General features: G+C 36.7%; 4 protein-coding genes across 8 annotated transcripts; 1 reads left to right on the forward strand and 3 right to left on the reverse strand.

The window, feature by feature from the left end:
* Positions 1 to 461: 461 nt before the first annotated feature.
* Positions 462 to 1,540, reverse strand: LOC130671525 (uncharacterized). Its single transcript, XM_057475469.1, has 3 exons — positions 1,357 to 1,540; positions 1,230 to 1,280; positions 462 to 1,169 (listed from the first exon to the last, which is right to left on the reverse strand). The coding sequence occupies exons 1-3, from the start codon at positions 1,405 to 1,407 to the stop codon at positions 609 to 611; spliced, it is 663 nt and encodes a 220-aa protein (XP_057331452.1). The 5' UTR covers positions 1,408 to 1,540; the 3' UTR covers positions 462 to 608.
* A 1,303-nt stretch (positions 1,541 to 2,843) lies between these two features.
* LOC130671520 (uncharacterized) lies at positions 2,844 to 6,068 on the reverse strand. 3 transcript variants are annotated; one of them, XR_008990530.1, is made up of 5 exons: positions 5,758 to 6,068; positions 5,427 to 5,680; positions 4,035 to 4,793; positions 3,200 to 3,934; positions 2,844 to 3,132 (listed from the first exon to the last, which is right to left on the reverse strand). XR_008990530.1 is itself a non-coding variant. In XM_057475461.1 (3 exons), exons 1-3 carry the CDS (start codon positions 4,080 to 4,082, stop codon positions 3,073 to 3,075), a joined length of 843 nt encoding a protein of 280 aa, XP_057331444.1. In that variant the 5' UTR covers positions 4,083 to 4,456; the 3' UTR covers positions 2,844 to 3,072. The 3 variants fall into 3 exon arrangements, 2 of the variants coding, with proteins under 2 accessions (XP_057331444.1, XP_057331443.1); XM_057475461.1 differs by lacking the exons at positions 5,427 to 5,680; positions 5,758 to 6,068 and having other exon boundaries at positions 4,035 to 4,456; XM_057475460.1 differs by lacking the exons at positions 5,427 to 5,680; positions 5,758 to 6,068 and having other exon boundaries at positions 2,844 to 3,934; positions 4,035 to 4,483.
* A 1,542-nt stretch (positions 6,069 to 7,610) lies between these two features.
* On the reverse strand, positions 7,611 to 10,358 carry LOC130671521 (NSFL1 cofactor p47 homolog). 3 transcript variants are annotated; one of them, XM_057475463.1, is made up of 6 exons: positions 10,196 to 10,358; positions 9,730 to 10,112; positions 9,240 to 9,646; positions 8,291 to 9,171; positions 8,022 to 8,202; positions 7,611 to 7,742 (listed from the first exon to the last, which is right to left on the reverse strand). In XM_057475463.1, the coding sequence occupies exons 1-4, from the start codon at positions 10,275 to 10,277 to the stop codon at positions 9,138 to 9,140; spliced, it is 906 nt and encodes a 301-aa protein (XP_057331446.1). In that variant the 5' UTR covers positions 10,278 to 10,358; the 3' UTR covers positions 7,611 to 7,742; positions 8,022 to 8,202; positions 8,291 to 9,137. The 3 variants fall into 3 exon arrangements, with proteins under 3 accessions (XP_057331446.1, XP_057331445.1, XP_057331447.1); XM_057475462.1 differs by having other exon boundaries at positions 9,721 to 10,112; XM_057475464.1 differs by having other exon boundaries at positions 9,240 to 9,643; positions 10,196 to 10,357.
* A 3,264-nt stretch (positions 10,359 to 13,622) lies between these two features.
* LOC130671011 (uncharacterized) lies at positions 13,623 to 14,471 on the forward strand. Its single transcript, XM_057474682.1, has one exon. The coding sequence runs from the start codon at positions 13,623 to 13,625 to the stop codon at positions 14,469 to 14,471; it is 849 nt and encodes a 282-aa protein (XP_057330665.1).
* Positions 14,472 to 20,133: the final 5,662 nt, after the last annotated feature.

Genomic DNA, 20,133 nt, shown 5'->3' on the forward strand with positions numbered 1-20,133 from the left:
TGGGGTACGCTACTAATAGTACGATCCGAGAAATTGTTAAACGGAAATATAATTATCAAAATAGTAATTAAGATTATTTAAATTGTTTTTATTATTTTTTTATTTATTTATATTGTTTTTTGCCTGCTTCGAACTGAGTCAAAATATTATATTTCAAAGACCGTGTCATTGTAAATGTGTCGATTAAATTCTTTATTTTTCAAAACGAAATTCAAAAATTTGGGAAAAGTGACGGGTTAGATTTTTATTAATTTACTGTCAATTTTTGGAGTTTTTTTATTTCTTGGACATAAAATAATTGAAAATATTTTTTGTAAGTTTGTTCATCTTCTCAACTTAAATTTCCAGTACCAATTTCCAACCACCAGAAATTTTTTATAGTTGAAAAAAAAAAAATTTATATAATTTTAAATAAATCTCCAGTTTCCCGAATTGTTCAGAAAAAATTGTAAAAAAAAAATAAACAAGAGACAAATTGGAACCAAAAGTGCGAGTTTTATTTAAAACCATTTTCTGGCATTTATGCCAATTTTCCAAAAATATATTTCCCTACATAAAATAATATCTACAGAACAATAAAAATAATTGATTAATAAATAAGTAAATATTCAATTAAATACATATTGTAAGCTATTTGTTTTCAGGAGCATGTTTTTCCGAACCTTAAATAATAATTTAACATAGTCGTCATCTTCATCCTTACCAACACTTTCATTAGAATTGGAATTAGAATTAGAATCGTCGTCAGTTTTCAAACTTTTCCTAGTCTGGCCATACTTGAGGACACTCTCAGATGGCCGCATGTATTTCGACTCGATTGTTTGGACCTCGTGCAAAGTTTTCATCATGTTCGCGACAATATTACGCGTTAGAATTTCGTCTTCCATCGAACTTCTTTCCTTAGATCCATCTTTCAGCGCCTTCCTGGTGACGTGATCCAGCGCATCCGCGATTTCGAATGCCGACGGTTCGTTTTTGCGTCTGCTGGGGATGACAATTGGCGTCACAATGTTTTCCAATTCCCTGATGACATCGTGGGACAACTGGGATCTTCTTGACGGCGGATTGTCCATTCGTTTTTCGATTATTTTCCACAATTCCTTGGCCACATCCTTCGGGTCAACATTCACCACAATATTTACATTTTTATTTTCTATCACTGTTTCACTCTAAAAAAAAATTTCCACGTAAATAAATAAATCAAAATCTTAACTTTTATTTTTTTTTACCTCCAAACTGTGCGCTCGATTTCCACTTTTTCCGCTGTCTTTCTGGTAACTCTACAAATAAATTATTTTTTTAAATATTTGAATTTACAAAAAAAAAAAAAAATATAAATATTTAAAAAAATCTTACGGGCTGAATTTGACACGTGATAATTAAAAAAAAAATATTCAAAAAAATCATGGCAGTGGGAAGAGAAAAAAAAACGACAATGTAACGTTCAAACGAAGCGGCAAAAATCGTGTGTCCTATAAAAATGCATTAAATACAAATGTTCTTTATATAGTTTAATCAATACGATGGTCGTAACAAGTGCTATCGTATTAAAAGAAAATTTTAATACCGCGGCCAGTAAGATCGTTTCATCAAATGTTTCGCAGTTCATTTTATTAATAAGTTTTTTGCAATTAAACAGACATTCACTCACAACATATTCTCTCTAACAATAAATAAAAAAAAGAAAACAACAAATTACTTTTTATTTTATAAATTTATTTTCTATTATATTTTATTCCTCATATATAATACATGTATAATATTTATTGATTCTAAATTTATAAATTACAATTTAAGTGGATTATTTATATTTATTGTCTCGATGTCATTTCCTACAACTTTACGCAAATCCGGACTTCTTTTTATTTCATTTTGAAGAGCGCGAGACAGCGCGAGATAGAAGTCGCTGTTCCAAGTCTTCTTGTTGCTTCTGCGGTAGGGCAGATTCGTCTTAATAAAGTCCTCGGATTCTTCATTAGGAAAATTACGAAATTTCTGCGCAGGGTAATAATTTATCAGACTGTTTTTGAAAGCTAAATCAATTGGGTTCAAATAGTATTTGAGATGGTCGCGAATTTTTCTGGCGCCGATCGCAGCTATCGCCTGCTGTATCGTCAGCTCCAAGCCGTAACCCGGTTCGTTGATAAAACGTGATTGATCATGGTCCAATAAAGAGCAAGGCTTGTGTAAAACCCGTCGTATTAAATCATCGATTGTTTTTTCCTGGTTACTCAGTCGCGCTATAAGATCTTGCCTGCAAATGCGCCCGACCTGCCATGGAAATTTTTATTCAAAAATTTATAATCACTTGCTTATATTTTTTAATCATAAATTAAAGTTTTTATTTTTTATTACTTAAATATACTCACAGAGCTCGAAATAAATAAAGTCTGGAGTAGAATTGTTACGTACAGAACCTCCATGTCTATATCGTTATATTAAACGAGTTGTTTTGATTTTTTTTCTGCCTACCCAACACCTTCTTTATAAGGAGGAAATAAAAATTATTCCTGCTTGTTAACTATACAGTATTTTATTTTATTTTTTAACAACACTTTTTTTTTATTCTATTTCGCTATAGTAAAACACTTTCGCTATGGTTCATTTATATTATTTTTAACGCTACTTGACATTGAGATTTGTCGCTTTCAATTTATGCTATTAAATTTTTTTAATTATTATTATTATTATTGTAGACTCTGATAAGCTATTTATTGTTATTTTTATCAATAACTATTATTATTATTATTATTATTTTCTTATTATTACTTTTTATTAATTTTTCTTTATAAATCCGCATAATTTGCAATTAAAAAAGGAATGAAATAAAACAAAAATAATAATTAACTTAATTGATATTTTTATGGCAACTAAAAAAAAAATTCTATAAATAAAAACAAATAAATTTATAAAAGTATAATGATTATATAAGAATGCCGGAAATTTGATCAACGATTTCGCTGAGTTTCAAATTTGAAATCAAAGGCTCCAGGTCTTGGGAATCGTCTTCTTTGAACTCAAAAAGTTCATCGCTCTCAATAAACGAGGACGATCTTGGATCTCTGAGCTGTTTTATCCCAAAAACTTCTTCGCTATCGGCAAAATTTCCCCTGTCGACGGCTCCAATTGGATCTGTAACGTTAGAGCTCGGAAAGTTTTCACTAGTATTATCATTACGGGTTTTATTGAAAGACTGTACCGATGTTTCCCTTTTGGTGATGTCCGAAGTGGTCGTCGATTCCGACTTGGGCTCGACTGTAGAAATTTCCAAAGCTCCGTTCCTCTGTTCTATTTTATCAGCGTCATTGGTCGGGTTGCTGTCAGAATTTACACTCGAACTGGAACTGTTGTTTTCCATGTCACCCAAAAATCTCAAAGACGGAGCCGAGCTGTTGTTGGAATCTCCGACAGGAATTTCCTCGGCTATTCTATTGACAACTTCAGTCGCGTTTTGCAAACTCGTGGCATTCAGAAGAGAGTTTTGATCAGAAATAATTCTAACTGATGAGTTCATGCTGTCAAGAGCTTTGTTGCCGAGATCGACCAAAGTCTGACCCAAATTTGGTGCAAATTCTTTCGGATTATTAACTAAATTGCTCGCACTCCGAGACAAAACACTAATTGGATTTATTTTATCAAACAAAGCTCTGGTTTCTGTTGGGAAAAAAAATCTGCTTTGAATCTCGCCCGGTTTTTCTGAATCATTTTTCTCCTGCGTTTTCATTATCTCACTGATCGTGATATTTTGCAGCTCAGTGTCAATCCGCTGTTCCGCTCTGCTCTTTTCTAAATTTTTCAAAGTAATCCATCGGTTCGCTGTCTGATAAGCGAGTCTCAAAAAGAGCGTCATCAGTTTTTTATTCATCTCCAGCGAATTCGGGTCGTACTTTTGCCTCGGCTCATTTTTATCAAAATCTTCTTGAGAGTTAACACTCTATAATTAATTTAAATAATTAAATAAATGAATAAATAACATTAACAAGCAACCAATAAATTAATACAAGAGTAAAACAATAAAGTAATTAATTACTCACCCAAAGAGTTAAGACGAGGAGGAAACCGATGAGATCTAGCGGTCGCATTTTGTCGAATAATCCAGTCTGCGAAATAACTTGTTTTAAATATCTTCGCAAGGTTACTGATAATTACAACAAACAATTATTTTAGAGAAATATGTTCCATGTTTAAATTATTATTCGCCAGCACGGAATAGATCCAAGCACTTAACGACAATTAAATATTAACTATTATACCAAGAACCGATTGGCTGACGTATGTCCAATCGGCAGATGAATTTTTAATATTAAAAGTGTGTCGACTATTGAGTTATAGGTGATGACTAACATTCGAATAAACCGACAACTTAAATATACTTCTAGCTTATCGCGACTTAAAATTAATTGTCCTTCGTATGAAAACATGACACTCTAATATCACTCTTACGGGATTTAATAGCCGAGATAAAGTTCTGTGTCGGTGGATGGAGAAACTTAATTGGTAAATATTTTTGTCACGTGATATTAATTAATTTTGTAATAACGAATCCATGTAATAATTATTTATATATTTTTTATGGCTGCAGGGTCGTTAGAAAAGCCGAGCAACTTTCCTCTGTGGGTAAGCACTGGCCGAATGCTTCTAATAACAATGGCTCCTCTTTGATCACACTCTCGTAGTCGCTGAAAGAGACTTTTCCGTCGTGATCCACGTCGAGTTTCTTGAGAATTAGTTCTGATAAGTCTCTCACTCCTTCGTCTGGATCTTCTTCGCCCGGTTGCTTTATCAGGCAGTTCCTTTTAATTTTAAATATTATTCATTATTTTGAGCATCAAGTTTTGTTTTGTTAATTATTTATTATTTTTTGAAAGGATGACTCTAAACGGGTGCAAGATTTGAAGCCTGGTTAGAATCTGGTGGGTTTTGCGTCAGCTGACTCGTGATTGGTTAACCAAGATGGCGGAGGAATGAACCAATCGAGAGACAGCTGATGCAATTCTTCTTTTAAGGTGAGTGCATGTGCACCAGAGGTCTGCGTATGAGCAAGATTTGTCGGAAAAATTTAAATAGAGCGCGTGGGCGCCATGGCACTATGGTCTAAATTTGCCAAAGTTTTTTAACAAAGTTCAGGTAAATACTTTAATATTTGTTATTTACCAAAGAAATTCGTACATGCGATGTACAAATGTACGAAGCAAAATAAATTTCATGAACGATAACATCAACTAAAAGTTTCTGTGGATCTCTATTTAATTTTTTTTTATTTAAAAAATCCATAAAAATGAAGCCTGTTTCCGCGTAGTCTTTTTTTTCTACACAAAGAAAAAGGATTTCTTGTCCCAATAAAATTTCTCGATGAGAAACCCTTTTTTTGTGTACAGTAATGTCGTGAAATCTGGGAAAAATATTACAAAAATAAATGAACTTACTTGAGTAATAGAAACATTTCATCTTTAGTAATAAAACCATCGCCATTCAAATCGTAAACTCGGAAACAAAACTCCATTTTATCCCTCAAAGTTCCTCGAACAAAAACATCCAAACCCATAATCCAGGATTCGAGTCTGATTGCGCCTTCGCTGTCACGATCCCAACAGCAGAACATTCGCTCAATCAATGCGTCCTCTGTGATGATATCGAAAGTGTTGTGCAACAGTTCGCGGAAAATCGTTCTATCGATGCCCTATTGATTAAGAAAATTCAAAAAATTATAATTGCTCTCAACCCAGGGGTGTTTAAAATAAAGTAATTATCGTTCACCTCGACTGTTTGGACGGTCTGCGGCGCGCCTTTGGTGAATAAAGTCGTCCCGATTTTCGCCGCTGGCACGGTCGTGATTTTCCGGTAAATTTTGCAAAGTGCCTCGAGCTCGGCGCGGGAAAATCGCGTCTTCTTCTTCAAAGCCTCGACGACTTTCGCGTGGTAAGCTTTCATGCTCGCCTCGTCGGTCAACTTTCTGCGCCTACGCTTCTGAACCTGTTCACCGGCGGGCTTTTTCGAGTTTACTGAAACCTTGCGTCCGCTCGACAAGAAGATGGAAACGCTTTTCATTACCAAAGCCCCCGCCCGGGCACTCATTGGCATTCGGCTCAACAGGGCGCCGACGTCGCTTCCACCCCCACTTACGTGGCCAACATGCAGCCCTTTCTTCGGGGTTGTACTCAATCTCTCGGACATTTTTTCTCCTACTATACCCGTTGAATAAATTCAATAAAAAAAAAAAACAACAATACTTTTATGCGACTCCGACATTACGTCTAATCAATTGTCTCGTAAAATTTGAATTTTTATTTAATTTTGCCTATTGTTTGTAGCTCTGCATGCTGCTAATACCGGCCGTCATAAAATACTTTTTTGAATTCAAACATTTATTTTGAATTAAACTTTCAATGCATGTTTACCTCACATTAAGCTTAAATACAACACTAATACGTTTTTGTTAATTTAAATAACTTTTATCTTCTCAGGTGATAGTAAATAATAATATATATGATAATATCAAATAGTATCAAAGTTAAATCGTGCAAATATTTTATTAAAGAAATTCAAATTAAACGATGCAATTCTAGATAACAAAATTACGATTTTCTACGAGTTTAAAATTCCAATTTAACTTTACAGCAATATATATATTTATATATATCTACTAGGATGACCTAAAAAACCGATTTTTGCTAATGTATAAAATTTTTGAAACTTAGAAATATTGAAAAATCAAATTATTGTTATATGTCGAGTTCAAAATAATCTATATCCTGTTGAGTGATGGTATTATCTGCCGCTACAGAAATTTATTATGGCATGCGTGTTTCTATAGGACTAATGTGTTCTGCTATAATATATAATAGCATTGGTATATATATTTAGCAATAAAAAAACTTACCTATTTCCACGCACCGAGTTAATCCTAGTTATCCTTCAGTGAAACACTCGGTCGTTGGTAGCAACCAGATACCATCGATCAAACAGATACTTTTATATATACATATATATACTACTACGCTAATAATATATCCTAATCTTACAATATTATATATATATTTCCATATTTTATTTTTGCGTTATTATATAATTTGGCGCGATATTTAAACAATAATTACGTCTATTTTTAATTTCTACATATAAGTGGTAGTTTTTAATTTTTATATTTTTTAAAACTCGAGGGACTTTAAGTAGTGAATTGCGTGATCTTGGGTTCGTGCTTCAATAGCCAGGTAAAATAGTTAAAGAATATTAAAGAAATTTAACGGACTCGGTGATGGTTAGAGGAAATGCACAATGTCTGCTGGCTAATTACTCTATGCACCGGGTAATTAATTAGAAATTTCAAAGTTATTGATGGGCAAAAATAAACTTCGCTTTATCAAAATTTAATTAATTTACGTAATTAATTATAATAAATTATTTATGCCTCATATCTTTTAAACTATTGAGTTTAGATGGAAAATTAATCAGACATTTTTTTTAGACAATTTAATTTCCTACAAAATATGATCTCATGTATTTTTACATACATCCAATATTTCAAAAGTTATATGATTAAAACCTTGGAAATTTATATTTAAGTTAATTTGCAGTCAAAATTTAATAATTAAAATAATAAGAATATAACATCAGATATAAACATAAAATTCTTGTTTATTAACAACAGAATTACAAAATTTTAACATACATTTATATAAGTAAGCAATTATTGTATAAAGAGTTATATAATTTATCTGAAAAATCCATGTCCGGTTCCCGATCTGTAAACAGGCAAATAATTAATTTTATTTAAGTCGTTAAGAAAGCGGTAATTGCAGTGGTCCTGAAATTGACAGACATTCAAAAATTTTAAGATTTTTTTCAAACAATTTAATTATTAAAAAAAAAAAAAAAAATATCCACATTTAGAAAATTAAAAAATCTACTAGTACATTTTTTTCAAATATTTTTTTTATAATTTATCTTGAGAAAAATAATCGAAAAATTATTAGACGTCGACTAACTTCAGTATCATTAATTGCAGTGATAAAAATAATTACCCAGCTCCAGCGGATGCCATAGAATATGCACCAGACGCAAATGGTGTATAAATTGAACCAGATTGAGCATGAGCTTGTGCTTGTGATTGTGAGTGTCCGTAATTTTGACGAGGGTAACTATGGTGTAGATGATGGGGATCCGGTAACGCAGCAGCTGCTCTTATCACCCTCACATTGCGCTCTTTAATTAGACCCAATAATTAATTAATCAATCAATCAATCAATAAATTAGAAATTAAAAATATTTTGTAAATGACAAATTTACTTACCACTGGAAATCGCTGATGGGTAAGCGGAGATGCAGCAAACAACGAGTCCGAAGACGAACAAGAGAACTCCAACGGTATTCATTTTTAAAAAATGATATAAATTTTATATTTAATAAGAGATACTTGTCTTCTGCAAAGTGCTGACTGATTTTTGGATGTTGCTACAAATTGTCCGTCTTATATATACGAGCATCGGCCATCTCTCGAGCCGTCTGGCACTGGGATATCCCGGTGACCTTCCACACTTCGTCCACATTTAGCGTCTGTTATTTTTTTAGAAGTAATCAAGTATTTTTGAATATAATTAACGTTAAACTGTTGCGTCTCGTTTATTCAAATTAAAGTTTAAAAAAATAAAAATGATTGTTTCCGCATAATGATTTTTGACTTTTAGCAAACATTCAAGGACTGAAGCAGTCTCGCTTCACATTAAATACTCGTCAGCAAATATCAACGTTAATATAATCAATAGCTTTTTTTTTAAACAGGCACAGGCGGGATTCCCTCGAATTTATTTACATCTGATGATGCGTCATAGGAACTTTTGATAGAAATAATGAAAATAAAAAAATTCATTGCCGTTGCGTATATATACTGACCACTCTCTTTACTTGACCCTCAAGTCTTTCTCAGCATATTAAATATTTATAAATAAAAACAAGAGTCTGGACAATAATAATAAATGAAAAAATTTTCTGGGTTTTTTCAAAATTTATTTCGATATTTTTTTTTATTATACATTAACATTGAAAATTTATGCTTAGAAATATATCGTATACTTTGTTGATTTCATTTCTGATAAATATTTCACAGAATATCTATATATATAAATGTTCAAACTTGTTTTTTATTTTTGACTCGGCTGGTTGCGTTTTTTCTTCCTAAAAAAAATTTTTTAATTTTAAAAAATTTTAACAAGACGATAAATTTTTCCTGGTGTATTTCTTACCCATTAGGAGACCCGCCGTAGGCAGTGGCAACAGAACTAGCGATTCCACTTTTCCCAGTGGAAAAACTGTTTGCGATGGCCGTAATCGTGCCCGGGCTACTTCCGCCCCGAGCTCCCGATTTCGGGAAACTGAAGATCATCGGGAAGAAATTGTTCAAATTATTCGGCATGTCGCCTCGTTTGTTTGACTTAAAAGGCACAAAGGGTTTGGAATCTTCCTCGTCATCTTCTTCGATCTCATCAGAGTCATCGTCATCGTCACTTTCCACATGGACAGAAGTTTTTTTTGTCTTGGTCCCCTGAGGTTTTTTCACCAAAGTTTTCCCAGGTTTCTGTGCCTCTTCTTCTTCTTCCTCTTCTTCTTGCAGAGGAACTTCCGGTGATCGTTCCGACTCATTATTATTCTGCTAAATCATTTACTCATCAATCAATCAATTAATAAATTACTTCCTTTCATTAAGAAAAAAAATTAATCAAATACCAAACTGACCAATTGGGTGTCAGGTTGGTCATTTTCCTGCAGCTCTGGTTCATCCTGGCTCAGTGGATAACTGACGTCTTCTTCATTACCATAAACCGGAGCGCCCTGTGGCTCCAGCGCAGCTTCAGCCTCCGCACTGGATACTCGTGTCTGATCAAGAGGTTCTAGATCACGCCGTTGATAATTTGGGTTGTGAGTACCTGCAAGATAAGCTCCGCCGCTGACCGCATTACCCTGCGCAAATACGCCAGTGGCCTGACTACCAGTCGAGTGTCGTACCGGCCGATAGAAACCGGTCAGCATCATCGCTCTCGGAGGAGTGTAGACACCAACGGGGTTCCTTCTGTCCCTCATCAGGAGCAAACGCCCGTACGGACTCACAGCTCTCGGTCCTAATTTTTAAAGAAAATATTTTTACCTCCATCAAGACTTTTCTCGCTGACGCTAGATATTTAGCTTAAATATTTCCACTTACCAGATCGGGGTCGAGTTATCTCACGAGCTTGGATTGAAATAACTGAAGCAATCAGCAAACAAGCGGTTATCCACCAGGTCATTTTAAATGATTTAATTAAACTTTTGAAGATAACACAAGATATCAAGAGACTACAGCTCAATGAACGTTACTTGGTATTGTTATAAAATTTGCAATTGCTTTTATACCTCCTGGCGAGTAGTCTGAAGATAGGACAGGGCGGGATCGCGGTATCTTTTGCATATTCTCCCACCGTTCCATCATAATCTTTTTACTCTTTATCTTTGGCTTTACTGTTTCTGTTTATGTCTCTGTCTCTTTCTATATCTTATTTTCATTAGTTGAGTAGACAGTTGGACGCACAAGACTAGTCGTCACGGTAACGAACACAAACGCACGTGCATTGGTCACCGACTACGTGATCAGATTCCAGATCAAACCAAGCTGAATATTGTTAATTTATCGCGGATGAGCTTCTCAGACCCAATGTCGGTGAACTTTCCCGACCATCATTTATCTGTATACGTATTTCATATATATTTCATTTGTATACGTTCAGGCTGATTTATTATTTACCTAAATATAAATATAATAGACAGCGCATCACTATCATCATCGGGTTTCACTGCTACCTAATAAATTTTGTATTTAAATTACCGAGTTTGTTTAGAAAAATTTGAATTTAAAAGTTATTAATTTTTTTTTTTTCTTGCCGTTGAGGAATTCCGGCCTAATCTTATTCACTGACGACCCTTTGATGCGTCAGTGCCTTCATCTATTGAATTTAAATGGTTACTATTGACGCACTTGGTTATTTTGCCATTTTGAATTTTACGTACGCGGGCTTCATTATCTTGATGTCTATTTGTAAAAATTATTAAATAATTCTGCAAGATTTCATTTTTTTTTTCAACAGGGGAGACTTGAAGGAATAATTTCCATGCATTTACATTACTTTTAAAAAAAGATAATTGGGGCAAAATGGGTAGGGGAGAGTGGGCCAGAGCGACCCCCCTAAGCCAATTATTATTTTTTGTGACTTTCAACCATAAGATCACTTTACTTTTGTCCTATTTCGAACAAATTAATGGACATTTTGCCAAAATTCTGAAAAAAAATTTTTTTTTTGTGTGGGGCAGAGCGGCCCCCCTCCAAAAAATGATAAAAAATTTTTTTTTTCGTTTTTTTTTTTTTTTTGAATTATTTTCATCATTAAAAATGTATTTCTTTCTCTTGACAGCTATTTTTGGTTTTATATTACTCGAAAAAAATTTTTTTAAGTGTAATAAATCGTTCACTCTCGATTACCTTAATTACTAATTGTTATTTAATAAAAAAAAAAACAATTCTATAGTTTTACTTTATTTCGAAAATTTATCAACTAAAAAAAAAAAATTTTATTTTTATAAATTTTTAGTGACCAAATTTGCCTCTTACAGAGAGAAACGGCCGAAAAATACGAGAAAATAATTTTTTCGGAAGTTTCGGTGGTTCATTTTGCCCCAGGTGTTATGCGTAGGGCTTGAAATGTGGAATTATAATAATTTTTTTTTAATTTGACGATAAAAATATGAAAAAATCACTTTTTCAAAATTTTGCGCTTGTTCATTTTGCCCCAAATACCATGCGTAGGGGTAAAAATGCGCAAACATATCGGATTTATAGTAATTAGTCTAAAAAAAAAAATTTTTTTTGATCAAAATTTCAGGGGGGCCGCTCTGCCCCACCCTCCCCTACCTCAAATTTTTTTTCGATAATTTCCATTACTGTCAACATTTTTGTTTCACTGAAACAAAAAAATTTAAATAAAAAATACTTTTTCATTGTAAAACGGTTACAAAATTTTTTCCGCCCGGCTCTCAAAATTTCCAAAAAAACTTTTCTCATTGTCCCATTGTGCCCCGGTTTTCTCTATAATTTCAATAATTTACAAGTTTATACAAACATTTAAAATTCAAGACGCACAAATTCATTGAACTTGGCCAGTCTATATGTATATAGATATATCTCATATTAATATTTATAGCAGCATCTCTCTTTTGGGCAATTATGTTACGTCAAAACTCGTATGACAAACCAATAAAATAACAATTTTATTAAAGGTAAGGGTTGAATTATCACCGCAAGAGTATCGGGCCGGGTTGGGTGCGGTTTAAATATTCATCGGCATGGGAATAAATTTAAAGTGAATACAGATGCACGAAAATGAGCCTGACAAAACTGTAATTTACGACGAATTTTTGCCTTAATCTCCACTAACGATGATGATGATGAGGATCAAAATTATGATGATGATGCTGTGGGGGGTCATTCTTTCCACCCACTCCTGGCAGTTTAACGTATTTTAATTATTTTTATTATTATTATTATTATTATTATTGAATTAATTAATTATCAAATATTTGCATTCATTTACTTAGCGATTTAGATAACGTTAGTGTCAATTAGGATGATTATTAACTTGCAGTTAGTAGTGGAATCTTTTATTAATTATTAGTAGTAGTTGCTAAATGTTATGATTATTAATTTGTAACTTTTTATTTTAAATATTTTATTTTAACTATTTTATTTTGTATTTTAGCCCAACTGTGAAGCAACACCATAAATTATACGGGATTATAATTTAAGCGGTGATGCTGAGCAACATGGGAATAGTTTTGTCCGCTGCAGAATATTTTGGGAAATTTTAGTTTATTGTAATATTCTGACAATGTAATAAAATTCACATCTGCAGCTGGCAAGAATATTATAAAACTTAAGTGTGCAATTGTTATAAGATTAAGATAAATATTTTGTAAATGTTGTCGGCTAAGACTTGTGGGTTTTTCCCAAATCTTTTTGTCACATCCTCAATCTTTATGACCTATTTTTTTACCTATTTTTTCCGAAGGCAATTAAAGGATTAGGGCCCGTCGTCGGCTGGCCAGCGACCCGGACCCAGTATCTCATTAGAATTGTTTCTCTCTTTCTTTTCTCTATTTCTAACTCTCTTTTTGCACTCAGCTTGCATCCCTATACATACTATCTCTACTTTTCTATTTTTTCTATGAGTACTATCCCTCGGTACCCCCTCTCAAAAATGAGTGAAGGACCCGAAGGATGAGATTCAGAAAAGACAGTTCCTCTCGACCTCCGAACCCACAAGCCTCGCCGGTCAATTCATCTATTTTTATGTTCACGCGTGTAACTCTAAAATTTAATAAATCGTTGTTAAGTTAATTCACATTCATTTATATAAAGAACCCCCTTACATAACCAAAGTGGTGACCCCTTGTTTTTTTCGATATTTATTGTTACATTGTGTTAATATTTCTTCGTGTATTTTATATCTGGTGATTCGCGGGTGGTTTACGATATAGAAATTGTGTGTGCTTATTAACAGTTCAAATATTTAGTTGAAGTGAGTGATTAATAAACTCTGTTAGCAATGGTGAACACCGGCGCAGCAACCGGCGAGGGTGCAGCAAACGGCGAGGGCGCAGTCACGGTTGTAACGTCTCAACGGCTCCCGGAGTTCATCGCGAGTGATCCGGAGATGTGGTTCGCGATGGTCGAGTCACAATTTATGAGAAACCGCGTTACCGACAAACAGATGCAGTATGTTAGCGTGTTAGCGGCTTTACCGGCGAAATACGCGACCGAGGTGCGCGATATAATTCTGAAACCACTAGCAGCCGCTCTGTATGACGAGTTGAAAGAACAGCTCATTAAAAGACTAAGCGTTAGCCAAGAGGAGAATACGCGAAGGCTGTTAGAGGCTGAGAAGATCGGGGATGAAAAGCCGTCCCAATATCTACGCCGTCTACAAGCGCACGCAGGATCATCGGTTCCAGATAAGTTTTTGAAAACACTTTGGCTGCGAGGCCTTCCAGAAAAGTATCAAACAGCGATGGCTACGCAGCAAGAAAAGTCAGTTACCGCGATGGCAGAAGTTGCTGATATTATATACGATATTCTACCAGCGCGGCCAACAATAGCCGAGGCATCCGCATCACACGAGATGCAGCTAACCATCGCGATTCAACAGCTGCGCCTGGAGGTAGCACAGTTAAGAGGTCGCTTGGATAGTCAGGTGGACGAGATAGCCAATACTCGGCGTGGCAGGTCACAGACACCGCATCGCGACCAATCTGCGTCGCGGTCAAGATCGCAATCGCGTCAACGGGGCCCGCGACCTCCAGGAATGTGCTGGTACCACTGGATTTTTAAAGAGAAGGCTGACCACTGTACGAGCCCATGCAACTGGACGCCGGGAAACGGCACGGGCAGTCGTTAATGGCGGCCGACGACACTCGCCCACAAACCCACAGCCGTCTGTTTGTCCGTGACCGCGAATCAGGTATGCGCTTCCTGATCGACACCGGGGCGGACTTATGTGTAATTCCGCGCAAGCATTACCGCGGGCTCTGTAAGAAGGCGACATACGAACTTTCTGCGGCCAACGGTACGCCAATTGCTACATATGGAGTCGCGACGCTTACACTGAACCTTGGGCTAAGGCGAGATCTCACGTGGAGGTTCCTGATCGCGGATGTTTCCAAGCCGATCATCGGTGCAGATCTCCTGTCGCATTATGGCCTGCTGGTAGACCTGAAGAACGGCAGGTTAATAGATACAACTACTAAAATTGGACTTATGGGTGACGTGGTACGATGCGGGGACCCGGGCATTAGGGTCATCTCAGGCTCATCCGAGTACCATAAACTCCTGGAGGAATTTCCGTCGATTACTCGACCATGTGGTGCTCCTGGAGAAGTAAAACATCAAACTCAACACCACATTGTAACAACGCCAGGTCCACCGGTGGCGCAAAAGCCGAGGCGATTAGCTCCCGATAAGCTGATGGCAGCGAAGAAGGAATTCGAGGCTATGATGCGCTTAGGACTTGCGCGACCATCGAAAAGCCCTTGGGCTGCCCCACTTCATATGGTGCCCAAGAAGGACGACGAATGGCGGCCATGCGGGGACTACAGAGGCCTCAACAGCCGGACCAGACCGGACAAGTATGCTGTGCGACATATCCACGACTTCTCATATTTGCTCTACGGTAAGAAAATATTTTCACGTATCGATTTGGTCCGCGCTTTCAATCAGATTCCAGTAGCCCCAGAGGATGTCCAGAAAACCGCCATCACGACACCGTTCGGTTTGTTCGAGTTTCCTTTTATGACCTTTGGACTCCGTAACGCAGCCCAAACGTTCCAGCGTTTCATGGATGAGGTACTTCGTGGTCTGGATTTCTGTTACGCCTACATCGACGACATTCTCATCGCCTCATCGACACCAGAAGAACACAGGAGGCATCTCAGAATACTCTGCGAGAGATTAGAGAGGTATGGGGTGGTGGTCAACCCCAATAAGTGTGTTTTCGGCGTATCTGAAGTTGAGTTTCTAGGATACATGGTTTCTGAAGAAGGCACCCGACCACTGCCTGAGAAAGTGAAGGTCATTCGCTCATTCCCACAACCAACCACAGGTAAGCAACTCCGTCAATTTTTAGGTATGATGAACTTCTACCGTAGGTTCGTACCCAAAGCTGCGGATATCCAGGCACCATTAAACGAGTTGCTCAAAGGAGACATAAAGGGGCGTGCACCAATCAAATGGACCTCTGCAGCCGTCGCCGCGTTCGAGAGGTGCAAGGAAAGCTTGGCACAAGCGACACTACTGGTACACCCAAAATCAGAAGCTCTGCTTGCGATTTTCACGGATGCTTCTGATGTAGCCGTCGGCGCAGTACTGCAGCAATGGGTTGATGAGTCATGGCAGCCGCTCAACTTCTTTTCGAAGAAACTCAGCCCTGCAGAGCAAAAATACAGCGCATATGACAGGGAGTTACTGGCAATATACTTGGCGGTGAAACATTTCCGACATATGGTCGAAGCATGTGAGTTTTCTATTTACACTGACCATAAACCCTTAACGTTTGCTTTTAAGTTAAGATCCACTCAGTGTTCACCACGCCAACAACGTCACCTGGATTTCATTGGTCAATTTTCCACGGACATCCGTCATGTAGCGGGTCAAGACAATGTCGTCGCTGATGCACTGTCACGCATCGAGGAATTAGAACCTACAATCAACTACGAGGCATTAGCAGAATCTCAAAAGACAGATCAAGAGCTTTTGGACTTGCAACATCAATCCTCGTCGCTGCAACTTCAACCGGTCCCAGTTCCAGGTCTAGGTGTCACCGTGGTATGCGACACGTCAAACGCAATGCCACGACCATTCGTTACGAAAGACTTCAGGACAGCTGCATTCAACTCTGTACACCAGCTGTCGCATCCAGGGGCTAACGCAACGTGTAAACTGGTAGCACAGCGGTATGTCTGGCCATCAATGAGGTCAGATTGTCGACGGTGGGCTAGGTGTTGCATCGAATGTCAACGTTCCAAAATAACTCGTCACGTCTCAGCGCCGGTAGGGTCGTTTGCACCCCCATCGTCCAGGTTTGAACATGTGCACTTAGATTTAATTATTATGCCGCATTGCGACGGCAATAGATATTGCCTAACTATGATAGACAGGTTCTCCCGATGGCCAGAAGTAGTTCCACTACCTGACCAAGAAGCTGCAACGGTCGCACGAGCGTTCTTCGATCATTGGATAGCGCGATTTGGAGTTCCACTGCGCGTAACCACGGACCAAGGCAGGCAGTTTGAATCCAATCTATTCAGGCATCTCAACCAGCTGACTGGCACAACTCATATCCGGACCACGGCGTACCACCCTGCAGCCAACGGTATGGTCGAGCGTTTTCATCGACAACTTAAGGCGGCTATACGGTGTCATCAAGGCCGTTGGACAGAATCATTGCCAGCAGTGATGCTGGGTATCAGGTCGGCCTGGAAGGAAGATTTAAGCGCTACTGCCGCAGAGATGATATACGGCCAACCGCTACGCGTTCCAGGGGAATTCCTGGCGTCACGAGTGTCACGAGGTGATGACACCGCAGCGGCGACCTTCGTCAGAGAGCTCAGAGGACACTTCCAACAATTACGTCCTGCAGCGGTAAGTCGCCATGGCGAAAAGAAAATTTTTGTGTTTAAGGACCTTGCTACTACCAGCCACGTGTTTGTGCGTTATGACGGACCCAAGAGGCCACTCCAGCAACCATATACGGGGCCTTACCCTGTTGTTAGCAGGTCTGAAAAGTTTTTCGTCGTTAACATGGGTGGTCATAACAGCACTATCACGGTCGATCGCCTCAAGCCAGCGTATACAATGACGAGCGATATCGAAGAACCTGAGCTAGTGGAACCTGATGAGGACGTCATCATCGCGCGTCCACGACGAGGACGACCAAGGAATCCAGTGAGTCTGCCAGAGCTTCCAGCTCCACCAGAGATTCAACCAGTGCTTCCAGCTCCACCAGAAATTCAACCAGAGCCTCCAAATCCACCAGAACGTCCACGCTCACCTGAAACTCCAGCACCAGCGATACCAGACCCGGACATTCCACCGGGGGTCGAAGTTCCACGACAGACCAGGGCAGGAAGACGAGTACGGTTTCCGGACCGTTTCCAGGCTGGATATCCGTGACTCCATCACTGGCAGGGGGGTGATGTGGGGGGTCATTCTTTCCACCCACTCCTGGCAGTTTAACGTATTTTAATTATTTTTATTATTATTATTATTATTATTATTGAATTAATTAATTATCAAATATTTGCATTCATTTACTTAGCGATTTAGATAACGTTAGTGTCAATTAGGATGATTATTAACTTGCAGTTAGTAGTGGAATCTTTTATTAATTATTAGTAGTAGTTGCTAAATGTTATGATTATTAATTTGTAACTTTTTATTTTAAATATTTTATTTTAACTATTTTATTTTGTATTTTAGCCCAACTGTGAAGCAACACCATAAATTATACGGGATTATAATTTAAGCGGTGATGCTGAGCAACATGGGAATAGTTTTGTCCGCTGCAGAATATTTTGGGAAATTTTAGTTTATTGTAATATTCTGACAATGTAATAAAATTCACATCTGCAGCTGGCAAGAATATTATAAAACTTAAGTGTGCAATTGTTATAAGATTAAGATAAATATTTTGTAAATGTTGTCGGCTAAGACTTGTGGGTTTTTCCCAAATCTTTTTGTCACATCCTCAATCTTTATGACCTATTTTTTTACCTATTTTTTCCGAAGGCAATTAAAGGATTAGGGCCCGTCGTCGGCTGGCCAGCGACCCGGACCCAGTATCTCATTAGAATTGTTTCTCTCTTTCTTTTCTCTATTTCTAACTCTCTTTTTGCACTCAGCTTGCATCCCTATACATACTATCTCTACTTTTCTATTTTTTCTATGAGTACTATCCCTCGGTACCCCCTCTCAAAAATGAGTGAAGGACCCGAAGGATGAGATTCAGAAAAGACAGTTCCTCTCGACCTCCGAACCCACAAGCCTCGCCGGTCAATTCATCTATTTTTATGTTCACGCGTGTAACTCTAAAATTTAATAAATCGTTGTTAAGTTAATTCACATTCATTTATATAAAGAACCCCCTTACATAACCAAAATGCAATTCCCATAATAATGGAATTCCGCGCTCGTCCGTTGGGCCATTCGTCTTTAAACTTGAATATGAATCTCCTTTGTCTGATGATTGTACGGTTTACTCGACTCGGCATATTTCCGTCGCGTGTAAAGACTCAGCTCTCCGGTTGTTGTAGAAACCCTCGGAGAATTCAAACAAGCCCATAAAATTACGCGGATAAAATTTTTAGTTTACCTCAACAATATCTATGTTATGTATGCGCATCAATTTTATCATAATAAATAAATAAATAATAATATTTTTATGAGACGAGTCAAAATAAATATATATATATATATATATATATATATATATATATATATATGCTGGAGTAATATTATGAATGATTGCATGATACCGATCGTAAATATCGATTCCTCCAGGAATATACGGGAGTATAACCGACGCAGACGTCTGTCATCCCAAGACATATCGGAGATTTATCGTTTAGATACAAAACCTAAAAGCATGTCAGAGTCTCACCGGAAATAATACTGATGGATATTATAATCCCAGAGGCACGCAATGTGAGATACTGTAATCACGAGTTACGTACATCAGAATATCATCCTATATATTGGTATATATTTTAGTATTGTATAAAATAATAATAATAATATAAATATTAAGGTGGCAGTCAACGACCTCTGGATCGGTAGACAATTCAAGTGAGTTGCCAATAAAATTGACCAATTTATATTTATATATATGGTTATTTTGAAAAGTACTTTTGAAAAGACTAAAAATAGGCGATCGACAACTGATCAGTAGTCGAAAGTGTTTATCGATAAATATTTTAACGATATAAAACAGCTACAGGTGTAGCACTGATGAGACATGTTTGCATGCAATACGCTGTGAATACCCAATTTATTAAATTGCTAATAATACTTAATAGTTTTACGAATTATCCTATTTGACTATTAATAATAATCAGCTTTTTATTTTAAATTTAAATATCTTTTCAACTAATCGATTTGCGTCGAAAAAATATAAATTACTTATTTTGGGTAAAAAAAATCTAGCCTATTTTTACGTAAATTTATTATAATTATTATATAATCTAATAGAAATTTTAATTCTAATAAATTCTAGTAAATTTTTTTATATTTTATTTATATCAACAATTATCAGTATACTTTTTAATTTTGTATTGAAATATTTCAATTATCAAAGAAGTGATCAAATTACCAAAATTTCTATAAAAATAAAAAAATTTTCTGTCTCTCATTAAAAATATATTTCAAACTACCGAACTAACGTAAAAAATGTATGACATATCGTCCCCTTTCTAGATAAATCTCGTATAATTTTTTCAGAAATCAAAAGTCTCTTGAACATTCTGTTAATTATTAAATTTTGAAGTTTTTTTTACGCAATCGCAGTACTA

The sequence above is a fragment of the Microplitis mediator genome, chromosome 7 (genome assembly GCF_029852145.1).
Source record: "Microplitis mediator isolate UGA2020A chromosome 7, iyMicMedi2.1, whole genome shotgun sequence".
Lineage (NCBI taxonomy): Eukaryota > Metazoa > Arthropoda > Insecta > Hymenoptera > Braconidae > Microplitis > Microplitis mediator.